The 13338-nt window shown below is 43.4% G+C and overlaps 1 protein-coding gene across 2 annotated transcripts in view; it reads right to left on the minus strand.

The window, feature by feature from the left end:
• Window positions 1-13338, minus strand: part of ZNF385C (zinc finger protein 385C) — a 321616-nt gene that overhangs the window by 16453 nt on the left and 291825 nt on the right. For both annotated transcript variants that reach the window (XM_040436170.1, XM_040436169.1), the window contains exon 5: window positions 3319-3472. In XM_040436170.1, coding sequence (XP_040292104.1) covers window positions 3319-3472 — 154 coding nt within the window. The remainder of the gene's footprint in view (window positions 1-3318; window positions 3473-13338) is intronic.

The raw sequence follows: 13338 nt of genomic DNA on the forward strand, positions 1-13338 counted from the left end.
TCTTGGAATATGCCCGTGCCATCAGGGAAGAAAAAATCCATTGATGGAATAACCTGGTCATTCAGTATGTTCATGTAGTCAGCTGACCTCATTCTTGGAGCACATACTGTTGCTGAACCTAGACCTGACCAACTGCAGCAACCCCAGATCATAGCACTGCCCCCACAGGCTGGTACAGTAGGCACTAGGCATGATGGGTGCATCACTTCATCTGCCTCTCTTCTTACCCTGATGCGCCCATCACTCTGGAACAGGGTAAAACTGGACTCATCAGACAACATGACCTTCTTCCATTGCTCCAGAGTCCAATCTTTATGCTCCCTAGCAAATTGAAGCCTTTTTTTCTGTTTTGCCTAAATGATTAGTGGTTTTCTTACGGCTACACAGCTGTTCAGTCCCAATCCCTTGAGTTCCCTTCGCATTGTGCGTGTGGAAATGCTTGATTTCTACTGTTGTTTTTCTTCGATTTGATTTTACCAAACGTTTAAGTGATCGCCAATCACGATCATTCAGTATTTTTTTCCTGACACATTTCTTCCTCGAATACGATGGGTCCCCACTATCCTTCCAGTTTTTAATAATGCGTTGGACAGTTCTTAACCCAATTTTAGTAGTTTCTGCAATCTCCTTAGATGTTTTCTCTGCTTGATGCATGCCAATGATTTGACCCTTCTCAAACAGACTAGCATCTTTTCCACGACCACAAGATGTGTCTTTTGACATGGTTGTTTAAGAAATGAGAAGCAACTCATTGCACCAGTTGGGGTTAAATAACTTATTGCCAGCTGAAATATAATCGCCCATGCAGTAATTATCCAATAAGAGGCTCATAACTATTTGCTTAGGTAAATCCAGGTGGTGACTTTTTTTTTGGACAGACAGTGTATTTATTAATGATCTTGTTGAAGGCTTGCACAGTAAAATATACATTTTTGCATATGACACTAAACTGTGTAAGTAATTGACACCGAAGAGGACAGTATACTACTACAGATGGATCTGGACAGATTGGAGGCTTGGGCAGATAAGTGGCAGATAAGGTTTAACACTGACAAATGTAAGGTTATGCATATGGGAAGGAATAATGCAAGTCACCCGTACATACTAAATGGTAAAACACTGGGTAACACTGACATGGAAAAGACCTAGGAATTTTTGTGAACAGCAAACTAAGCTGTAAAAAACAGTGCCAGACAGCTGCTGTCAAGGCCAATAAGATCATGGGTTGCATCAAAAGGGGCATAGATGCCCATGGTGAGAACATAGTCCTACCACTTTACAAATCACTAGTCAGACCACACATGAAGTACGGTGTACAGTTCTGGGCTCCTGTGAACAAGGCAGACATAGCAGAGGTGGAGAGGGTACAGAGGAGGGCAACTAAAGTAATAACTGGAATGGGGGGACTACAGTACCCTGAAAGATTATCAACATTAGGGTTATTCACTTTAGAAAAAAGACGACTGAGGGGAGATCTAATAACTATGTATAAATATATCAGGGGTCAGGACAGAAATCTCTCCCATCATCTATTTATCCCCAGGACTGTGACGAGGGGACATCCTCTGCGCCTCCAGGAAAGAAGGTTTGTACACAAACATAGAAAAGGATTCTTTACGGTAAGAGCAGTGAGACTATGGAACTCTCTGCCTGAGGAGGTGGTGATGGTGAGTTCACTAAAAGAGTTCAAGAGGGGCCTGGATGTATTTCTGTATGTAATAATATTACAGGCTATAGCTACTAGAGATGGGTCGTTGATCCAGGGAGTTATTCTGATTGCCTGATTGGAGTCGGGAAGGAATTTTTTTCCCCTTAAGTGGGGAAATTTGGCTTGTACCTCACAGTTTTTTTTTTGCCTTCCTCTGGATCAACTTGCAGGATAACAGGCCGAACTGGATGGACAAATGTCTTTTTTCGGCCTTATAAACTATGTTACTATGTCAATTAGTAATTTGGTTTTGGAGGTTAAAGAGGACCTTTCACCGATTATTACACTATGAACTAACTATACAGACATGTAGAGCGGCGCCCGGGGATCTCACTGCACTTACTATTATCCCCGGGCGCCGCTCCGTTCTCCTGCTATGCCCTCCGGTATCTCCGCTCACTAAGTTATAGTAGGCGGAGATTCCAGTCACTAAGTTATGGTAGGCGGAGTAGGTTATTTTCTCCCAGGCTGTGAGCTCTGCAATGCGATTGGCCAGCGCTACAGAAGAACAAGGGCAGACTCCGCCTACCATAACTTAGGGAATGGAGATACCGGAGGACATAGCAGGAGAACGGAGCGGCGCCCGGGGATAATAGTAAGTGCAGTGAGATCCCCGGGCGCCGCTCTACATGTCTGTATAGTTAGTTCATAGTGTAATAATCGGTGAAAGGTCCTCTTTAAGATGGAGACACCCTTCAAGTTCCTTCTCTAGATGCTTTGTCCCAATCAGATTAAGGGCTCATACACACAAATGTGTGCAGCACCGTCCGTGTGGCTGGCACAGACGGATGCAGATTAGGTCTGTGATCCGTCAGCACCGCGAAAAATAGATCATGTTCTATTTTTTGTGGTGCGGAGACACGGACAGAAAACCCACGGAAGCACTTCAAGTGAATGGGTCTGCATCAGTGATGCGGTGCACAATCGGCCGATGCCTGTATGTTGCCGTCCCGCTGTTTGCGGTCCACAATACGGGCATCGGCCACAACGGTCGTGTGGATGAGCCCTAAGGGCCTCTTTCTCACATCAGTGAATCACGGAGAGCAGTTGTGCCCATTGATTTTTATGTGTGTGTTCTCACATAAGTGGTTTTCCAATGATCGTGGATCAGTGGAAAAACCACAGAGACATGCACTACTTTGGTCCATGATGAGGACCAAACACGCCCATTAAAGTCTATGGGTCCAGGAAAACCACTGACAGAAAACAGATGGCATCAGTGTTCTTTCAGTGATTTTCACGATCCATTGGTAGGAGATGCCCTGGAAACTGATTTTCAGTCTAGCAGTGAACATGGAATATGGATGACAAATGTCCTAAACACAGATTCTTCACAGATAAACCGTCTCGCCATGGATGTCAGCACGAACATGGATGTGTGAAAGACGCCTAAGCAAGATATCTTCATACATTTTCAGTACACTCTTTTAATACCAGCCAATACTGGGAATGTATGTGAGTGGCAACAAAAGAAAGGCACATTTAAAGCAAAATGGAGAAAATAGAAAAGGTAAGCCATTTACACTGGTCGCTTCCAGTGGTAGTCAAATTTCAGTATTATCCATCATCAATCAAAAAATGCAAAAGAAGAACACAAAAGAAAATCTTACTTTCAGCCAGAGAGTCTGTGCTTCTCTTGGTGTCCACTGGGGGCAGTGATGCCCTTTCTCGACTAGCATGCTGCTTGTGCTTGTGCCGCGCATTCTCTAAGGCTCGGAGCTTGCGTGCATGCTTGTGACCCTTGTAATGAGCTTCAGCTTGGTTCTGCGGCACAGAAGATCAGAGAGACATGGTGATTATTGGCTGTCACTTGAATTATCCTCTTTAGAACATCTGCTTAGTAGGAACATTTCATAGGGTTCTCCTTGGGAGAGTGAAGTATTTTTACAAATAAAAATCCTGGCTGCAGTGGAATCACCACACAATGTTAGGTAACCTGTAGGTCTCAAGAACCTCTACTAAATCCATAGGGTCTATGAACACTTGATGGTTACTATATTTTCCTATTTTGAAAGCAAAGTCCGAAGACACTTTTTAGGTTATACGATTGGGTAGGTCGCCCGGGCTCCATTTATACACATGAATACATACATTACCAGGTTGTGGTCTAGGTAGGTTTGTGTAGATACAATGATAAACAGTTTATTGGTGTCCGTACACGTTATTCTAAGGGCTCATTCACACAACATGGGCGCCAGTCGTGTGAAGTCTGTGCTGCGGTGCAAACCCATTGACTTGAATGGGTCCATGATCAGCAAGATACGGCAAAAGATAGGATAAGTCCTATCTTTTGCCATATGTTGCGGATCATGGACCCATTCAAGTCAACGGTCCGCAACACGGGCACGACGACCATACGGTCGTGTGAATGACCTGTCACGTTGATAAAAAAGGGACAATCTTTTAGTGAAAGTTACCAAGTGATCAATTCTTGAATGACTTTAACAGCCAAAATGGACTAAAATGTGCCTGGGAAATTATCGTTAACCAGACCATTGTTTGTTCAACCATCAACCTTCTATCAAATTTGTATGGCCATCATAAGACGCAGTTCATAGATTTATCATTCCTGGGAATTGTAAAAGGTTGCCACTGAGCCTAAGGGGGAGGTTTATAAATACTTGTCTAAAGGAAAACCGGCCTAGTTGCCCACAGCCACCAATCAGATTCCACCTTTCATTTACCAAAGGAGCTCTGAAAAATGAAAGGAGGAATCTGATTGGTTGCTAGGGGCAACTAAGCCAGTTCTACTTTACACCAGTTTTGATAAATCTCCCCCTATGGCTCAAGTTATTCATCATTTATCATAGGTTACTGCACAAATAGCACAGTTATTGCGGACACCAATTGATAACAGCATATCTCAATTAAAGGGGTTGTCCCACCAAAAAATCTGCAAACATATTTTAAATCTGTAACCCGGATCTCCATAGTGTAGCCAATGAGTGATTGAATAAAATGTTCTTGTCCTTATTTCTCTGTCCACCTGGCTGAGGTGGTTGCAAATACTGAGGTGGTCGAAATGCCATCCTTCACCTGCCACCAGTCAGAAGAAGCTGTAACAGTGAGAAAGTACACCCCCCACCCTCAGAAAGTACATAGATCTCTGGATCCATGTAAGGTACAGGGCTGGTTCTAGCTTTGTTAGAAAGAGACTGTCGTGTACTATATGATTTGTTGATGAGTGATTTAGATTTTTACATAAATCATGGGATAAATCTTTAAAAGAAGACAAGTACTTGTTCTAAAGACCCCGAGCCCTGGGTGCAGCCTAGGCAGGGGCTCCGAGACTCTAGTTTTAAATGCTAGCATGATGTTAGAAAAAGACGTTACTTCCTTCCAGAAACAGCGCCACTCTTGTCAATGGGCTGTGTCTGGCATTGCAGTTGAGCCTCATTCATATAAATGGGGCTTAGCTAAAATACCAGACGCACATGTATGAGAGTGGTGCTGTTTCTGGAAGAAAGCAGCCTGCTTTTCTAACCTCCTACTACCCTTTAGTATGGATGGAATAAAATGTGAGAGGAGCTGTAATCTGATCAACTTTAAAACTATTAAACTAATTAGAGTGCAAAAAAAAAAGTGAGGAAAGAACTTGAAATAATTTAAAATCACATTATACACTGCTTATATCCAGGGGTTATGGCCACCGCTGCAGTGCAGATACATGCATGCTTATTCGTGCTCCCACGTTACAGGCCACCATAGTTGCCAGCGCTTTTTCCTATAGTATACAAGCACGGCCACTGCTGCTGGATTGCAGGGTGGTTGTAACTAGAGATGAGCGAATTTCATATTTTGAAATTCGTTCACGCTTCGTTTACTGGTAAAAGGTGAATTGCATTATGGATTCTGTTACCACGGACCATAACACAATTCTATGACGGAATGCCTTTTAGAGGCATTCCGTTATTCATTCCGTCATAATAGAAGTCTATGGGCTGCAAAACGGATCCGTCCCATTTCCGTTATGCAGAGAAGTCCTCTCCTGCATAACGGAAACGGGACTGGAGTGGTATAAAAAAATCTGGAGTGGCTCAAAGCACAGAACACAAACTTCATTGAACAAACTGAAAAGTGGAGTTATAGACCAGAAAGCTGGGGAAATAAAAGGGTTATGCAATAATGTGGGGGGGATGGGGGGGCACACCTCCCCATTTGGCCAGACCTGTAAAGGGAAGATTACTTACCTGCTCCTTCTCCCCTAGGCCTGCAATGCTCTACTTGGCTCCCTGGTTTGACACCATCTGCAGCCAATCACTGGCCGTGGTGCAGGGGTCTGGCTCATTCTTGGGCAACCCCTTTAAGTTTCTCCTTGAGGAGACAGCCAAGTTGGCGTAGGGAATCTTATAAGCCAGGCATTGCTTTCTTGGAAAAGGGGAATGTAAATAAGCTCTTATCCTGGACTGGAAAGCTGGTACACAATGAACCAAAATCACCCAGGAGATGAATATGTAACTGTTGTTGTGGACATTGGTGATGAACCCTTATATCCTTAGATGTATTACCATAAGATATTAAAAGTAGCTACTAATATTCTTATCTCAACAGGAAGAATCCCATCATCCTAGACATCCTGGATGACAAGCAGGTGCTTCCACAAATGCCATTTTCTAAATTGAAATAGGAGAGCCCCGCGAAAGACACACAGATGTTGTAACATTATCTACTACAGCAAGAACTAACCACGGGAAGGTGGGGGAATTACACAGCCGAGCATGATGGAAATTTGTACATCCAGTCAACTGCATGGGGGGCTCCATGCCGGCTGACGATCCATTTGCATTCAGAGGACATTATTGTTGGGATAATGAGGTGCATACTGATGGCAAGCCTGCAAGATGCTGATAAGACTCTGGCACAATGAGAGACGGGAGGGGGAAATTCGCAGCTGAGCGGAGACTGACAATGCAGTAGAGAACAGCCAGCCTGGCAGTCCTGTGCTCTGCAGCATGCCTTCTTTAGCCCCTTTTTCTTAACCCATGATAGATGGATAAAATGGAGAGTCGGGCAAAAATGATTCTGAAATAAGAGAAACTTGGAGTCTGATCATCAAATAGTAACAAGGACAAATTTGTTTTATAAAATCAGACAATAAACAGTCACAAAACTAAAATACGAAATATCTAGCCGCCATTTATAAACGTGGACCTCTTGCGTTAAATCCTAAAAGCACAAGGTCTCATCAGAGTCTCTCAGAAGTGCAGCCTCAAACTCTGGGCCAGTAACATTAAGCAATTGTACTGCAGTATAGAAGATATGCTTCATGTACCCTGGAGAGCTTTTATCATTTTTCTTTCTTGTAGGTAACTATAACATTTCAGACAGTACTACAAATCCCAGTGCTTTACTAGCAACACCAATCCGCTCCTGATCCTATCCTGAGTGATGCTCTTGTCCAGATCACAAGGCAGTAGAAATGATTCAACCTATTAAGGCTACGTTCAAATAAAAATCTGTTGTGGATTCACTATGGAATTTGCGCTAAAATCCACAGCAGAATTGCAAAGGGCGAAATCTGCCGCAAAAATCTGATATATATATATATGTCACGAACCAGCGGGTGTGAACCCACTGTGCCACGTGTCCTACCTCCTCTAAGGGCGTTGTCTAAGTGAACCCCTCAATCTTCACAGTACCCCTGATGGTGGGGATAGACTTTACTGAGGGGAACACCAGGTCGCTACCTGTTGAGGAGGATAGGCACACGAGGCAGCTGGTCCAGGACTACCAGGAAGTACCTGAGAATGGTACCAGAGGTACAGGCATTGTCATCAGGCTGAGTCGTTACCAGAAGCAACAGTGCAGGACCGAAGGATGAGGCAGAGGCAAAGTCAGACAGGCAATAGGTCAAGGCAGGCAGCACAGGTACAGGTCAGGCAATCCGGATCGGCAACAGGAGAGTCAAGGCAAGCAGGCAGGGATCAAACAGGTAGCAGAGTCCAGGAACACAAGTACGAGTCAGGAACACAAGCGGATATCAGGTACCTTAGCAGGACACAAGGACCTTGACACTGAGACATCTAGGAAGGGGGCTGAGCCACCTATATATGTGCAGGAGGGCTAGGATTGCTTGGTGAGGTCACATGATCCAATCCATGAAACACAGGAAGTGACGCGCGCCGGCCCTGAAGAAAATGCTGCAGGAAACAAGCAGCAAGCATGCTGTGGCCAGGGCTGAAAGGAAACACTCGCAGCAGATCACAGCTGAACACGGCGCTCTGGACTGCGGGGGTAAGCAGGGGAACAGCGGTGCACAGAACCCGCTGTTAAAATATATATATATATATATATATACTGAATATATATACAAACTCAACAATGAAACTGCAACATCAAGAAAAATAAGCCATAAGGTTTGTAAATTGAGGAAATAGCAGGTGTCACTAAGATCTGCAGATAATGACCTTTTCAAGCATGTAGTTCCAATCTGTGGCACGTGGAAAGGGCACAAAATCCAGATTGAAAGAAAAGTTTTTTAGCCACATGAAACCTCAAAAATTGGATCAAGTCGTGTGGGATGATTGTGCGATGCCTCCTGTTCAACGATGTGCCAGTTATCCTCACTTGTCTCAAAATGAGAAGGACAGAATCCTTAAATTGAGAGACCTTGGTTTATCACTCTGGCAGATCACTACATACCTAGGCTGAGATGTCAGCACTGTTCAACGTCGCATGTCCTGGTGGTCGGGAGAACAATGATAAACTGGAATGACAGCAAGAGGCGCACAGAGTGGCATATAGTGGTCTATTCTGTACTGCAAGTGAAAGTGGATGTCACATCCCAAGCCTAGAGCGACAAACAGTGTCTAAACACACCATCAGAAGGAGTTGGCACAAAATTGGGTTATAAGCCAGACATCCAGCTACTGGTATTCCATAGACCTCACACCACCACTCTCACAAGCTATCATGGTGCACAGCAAAGTGGCAATGGAGGTTGGAATGGAGGTCTATAGTCTTCAGCGATTAATCCTACTTTTCTCTAAGATCTGTCCAAAGGACATTCTTCTAGAAGCTTTGTGGCTTGTCAATATGCATTTTATCACATTCCAGTCTCAATTTTTTATCATTTGCTTTCAACAGTGGTTTCCTCCTCAGTCATCTTCCATTCCAAATTCCACTTTGGCTAAGACAGTGGCGGATGGTGTGATCTGGCACTGATGTACCTTGACTTTGGAGTTTACCTCTAATCTCTTTGAACTTTGTACTGGGCTCTTTGGTTACCATTCATATTATACATCTCTTCAATTTGTCATCAATTGTCCTCTTGTGGCCACATCCAGGGAGGTTGGCTACAGCCCTGTAGTCCTTAAACTTCTGATTAATATGTGCAACTGTAGTAACAGGAACATCAAGCTGAGATTGTCTTGTAGCCTTTATCTTTAACATGTTTGTCTATAATTTTCTTCCTAATCTTTTGAGACAACTCACTCCTTAGCTTTCTTTAATCCATGTTCAGTATTGTACCCACCATGATTCCAAACAGCAACGTACCTGTCCAGGATCCAAAAATGCGCTCTGAAGTTGAGGTTCGGCCAAGCCGTGTGAAACACGATACCTCCTGTGACATGCTGTCTAAGCCACGCCCCCTAGTAATGCAAGCAGCCATAGTATTGCGAGCGTCCATAGTTATGGAGCACTCGCTTTGTTTTCCCCATAGCGCATGCTCGCTGGGGGAAGATTTAGTTTAGATGTGTTTGATTATTGCAGGTGGAATGACTACTCAGCCTGCCCATCACAAGGTAACTGGTATTCTGGTCCAATGGGGCACTGAGTCCCTAGACCTATCGGTTCTGATCCAGGGACTCGGCACTCTATTTAAATCCCCTGCTGGCAATACACCCTTGCCAGTTATAGGCTTTACTCCCTTGCTGTGCTACCGGTTCCGTTCTGTGCGTATTGGATTGCTATTTGTTTTGACATCAGCTTGCCTTTGACCACTCTCTTCCTTGTGATTTGGCTGCCGTCTGGTTCTGACTTTGGCTTGACTATTCTGACTACCCTCTGTTTTCTTATTTGGTACTCTGTTATCTGCCTGGTTCCGACCCATTCCCGTACTACCACGTTTTTGTGTTTTCTTGTTTCTTTGTGTGTTGTCTTGCACTTAGCAGAACAGGGACTATCGACCAGTTAGGGACTTGCCGCTTAGGGCTTGCACTGCAAGTAGGCAGGGAAAGCAGGCTGGGTTCCAGTCAGGGATCACTGTCTGTGTGTTTCCTGCCTACTGTGCTGACACACAGTGGGGGATAGTTATCAAAACTGGTGTAAAGTAGAAATGGGTTTAGTTGCCCATAGCAACCAATCAGATTCCACCTTTCATTTAACAAAGGAGCTTTGAATAATGAAAGGATTGATCTGATTGTTTGCTATGGGCAACTAAGCCAGTTTTCCTCTACACAGGTAAGCCAGTTTACCTTTTTGATAAATGTCCCCAGTGACTAATTTTTACTCTTTAAACACGCAGACTGATTGATTACAAGACATGCGATGCTAATTCAAAGACACACCTAAGTTTAACATGTCCCTATGGTCAAATTTTTTTCAATCTTTTCTAGGGTACCATCATTATTGTCTAGGCCAGTTTCATGAGTTTGTTATATAAATTATTCTTTTGAACCACAAAAGCAAAGTCTGATTTTCATTAGTTGATTTTCAGTATTTTTATTTATTTATTATAACTTTTGTCAGTTTGAAGTTATTTCAGTGGCCATTGTGGGTTTTCCTTTCTTTAACAGAAGGCTACCATCAATTTTGTCCACGTGTGTAGATAGATAGATATGATCCAGATAGACAGATATGAGATAGATAATAGATAGATAGCTGATCGATTTACATATTAATAATCGGGAACTAACATTCCTATGAACATTAGGCTGATCACTGACATGTATAAAAATTGACTTTATGGTCCTAGAGGATATCCTCAAATTATCTAACATTCAGATTTGCCCCATTCAGAAAAATGATCCGAATATCTTAATATGAGAAACGCTAATTTATCTAAGACCCTGCGCAGGTAAAAAATGTTCTCAGTTTTGCTTTGCCCAATACATTCTCAGAGCAGAGACTGTTTCTATGTTTTTTTGCACCTGGTCACATCCATGGAAATCTGATGTATGGGGTGTCAGCCACATTGTCGTACACTGCACTGAACAAGATGGCCAGCAAGCGACACTTTATGCTTTGATCAGTCCTCTATTGCTTTTAACCCTCAAAGCAGAGTGTGCCTTTCCCTGAAAACAACAAAAGCAAATGCCAGAGGGAAGAAGAGACATAGCTCATCTCTGCGGGAGAGGTAGCCTGCGGATAGACATCAAATCAGCATGTTGATTGGAGACCACAGGGAGCCAGGTTTCACACTGGGACAGGAGGAAAATACCACCGACCATGGCTCTGAGCACAACGCTGAACATGGATAATCTGATGCCGCAAAGGCATCTTCACTGCAAGGAAATCTATGAAAGGCTCAGGCTGGCATCATGTGGAGGTGATCAGTCTGCACTACTCTGCTCATCATCATACACGTGGTATATATTTATGAAATCGACTTTGTTAGGGTACTTTCACACGTAGGTTTTTACAGACGTTTTTCAGCACTTTTGTATTTTGGCATCTTTTTTTAGGTAAAAACACCAGCTCCAGATGTTAGCTGAAAGTATATAGTAAATAAAAAATAAAAAACACGACACACAAAAATGTTTTATTTTTTTTGTTCCTGGCTTTTTTGTTTTTTAGGTGCGATTTTTTGTCTTTCTGGCTTCTTTTCAACTCTTGGTGTTTTTTAAGGCATTTAGGCCTCTTTCACACGGGCGTCATGGATTTGGGCCGGATAAGATGCGGGTGCGTCGCGGGAAAATGCACGATTTTTCCGCGTGACTTCAAAACATTTTAATGCGTTTTGCACGCGCGTGAGAAAAATCGGCATGTTTGGTACCCAAATCCGAACTTCTTCACAGAAGTTAAGGTTTGGGTTAGGAGCAAAAGGACCTGTGGTGACGTCACTGCGCTCATGGTGATGGATTATGTGATGGACCATGTGATGAGCGCAGTCACGTCCCCACAGTTAAATAATTTTTTATTTTTTTTTAACCCCCCCCAGCCCTATTTTACTAAGCATTCTGTATGAAGAATGCTATTATTTTCCATTATAACCATGTTATAAGGGATAATAATAATGATCGGGTCCCCATCCCGATCATCTCCTAGCAACCATGCATGAAAATCGCACCGCATCCGCACTTGCTTGCGAATGCTTGCGATTTTCAAGCAGCCCCATTCACTTCTATGGGGCCTGCGTTGCGTGAAAAACGCACAAAATAGAGCATATTTGGATTTTCAAGCAACGCACAAGTGATGCATGAAAATCACCGCTCATGTGCACAGCCCCATAGAAATTAATGGGTCCAGATTCAGTGCGGGTGGAATGTGTTCACCTCACGCATTGCACCCGCGCGGAAATCTCGCCCGTGTGAAAAAGGCCTTAGGAGTGTGAAAAATGAAAGAGAAAAATAGCATTTATTAAGACTGACGTTTTAATAACCGCTATAGCAGGCGATGGATCCGCCGAAGTTATGAAGAGGCGCCGGCCTCTCCATAACTTCGATGCATCCAGCGCCAGTTCTAAATGTAAAACAGCTTCCTTCCTAGACCATTTCTAAGCCTAAAACAGGTGTAGAAAATGATAAATGAGATACGATTCACGCCCACTTTTTAGACCTGTCGTGAGTGGGGAAAAGTCACAGATTGCGGCGCAAATAACCTACTCTGCAATCTGCACCAGAAATACACCTAATATAGATGGATTTCTGCATAGCAAATCACTCCCACTGTGCTTATTTGGGCATTTTTTTTTACAAACTCTTGTCTATGGGCTCTTCGGGTGCTTTTACAACACTATAAAATGTATGCGTTTTAACAAGCTTGTACAAGCTTTTTTTGGGGGGGGGGGGGGCGGGGGGTCACCTTTTTTTTAGGAATAATTTTCCTATAGAGAAGTCTACGGGAAAATTCCTGCAAAAAACACCATTTAGGCTACTTTCACACTTGCGGCAGAGGAATCCGGCAGGCAGTTCCGTCACCAAAACGTATGCCAACTGATTGCATTTTAAGACGGATCAGGATTTGGATTCAGTCTTAAAAGTGTATTTGAAGAACGGATCCATCTGTCCGTTTGTCATACGGACAAACTGATCTGTTTTGATTTTTTTTCACATTTTTACCGGTCTGCGCACATTCCTATGGAAAAAAAATGCCGGATCCGGCATTCAGGCAAGTCTTCAATTTTTTGGGGCCGGAGATAAAACCGTAGCATGCTGCGGTTTTATCTTTTGCCTGAACAGTCAAAAAGACTGAACTGAAGACATCCTGATGCATCCTGAACGGATTACTCTCCATTCAGAATCCATGGGGATAAAACTGATCAGTTCTTTTCTGGTATAGAGCCCCTAGGACGGAACTCTATGCCGGAAAAGAAAAACGCAAGTGTGAAAGTAGCCTTACATGCTGCGATTTAGAAAATAAACAAAAACGCCAAGAACCTGTCTTAAAACAAGACTACAAAAATATGCAGTGTTTGTAAGGCTATTTATAAATTCCTATTGGCCAACAAGAAACATCAACATCTGGGC

Source organism: Bufo bufo, chromosome 6 (assembly GCF_905171765.1).
Source record: "Bufo bufo chromosome 6, aBufBuf1.1, whole genome shotgun sequence".
Lineage (NCBI taxonomy): Eukaryota > Metazoa > Chordata > Amphibia > Anura > Bufonidae > Bufo > Bufo bufo.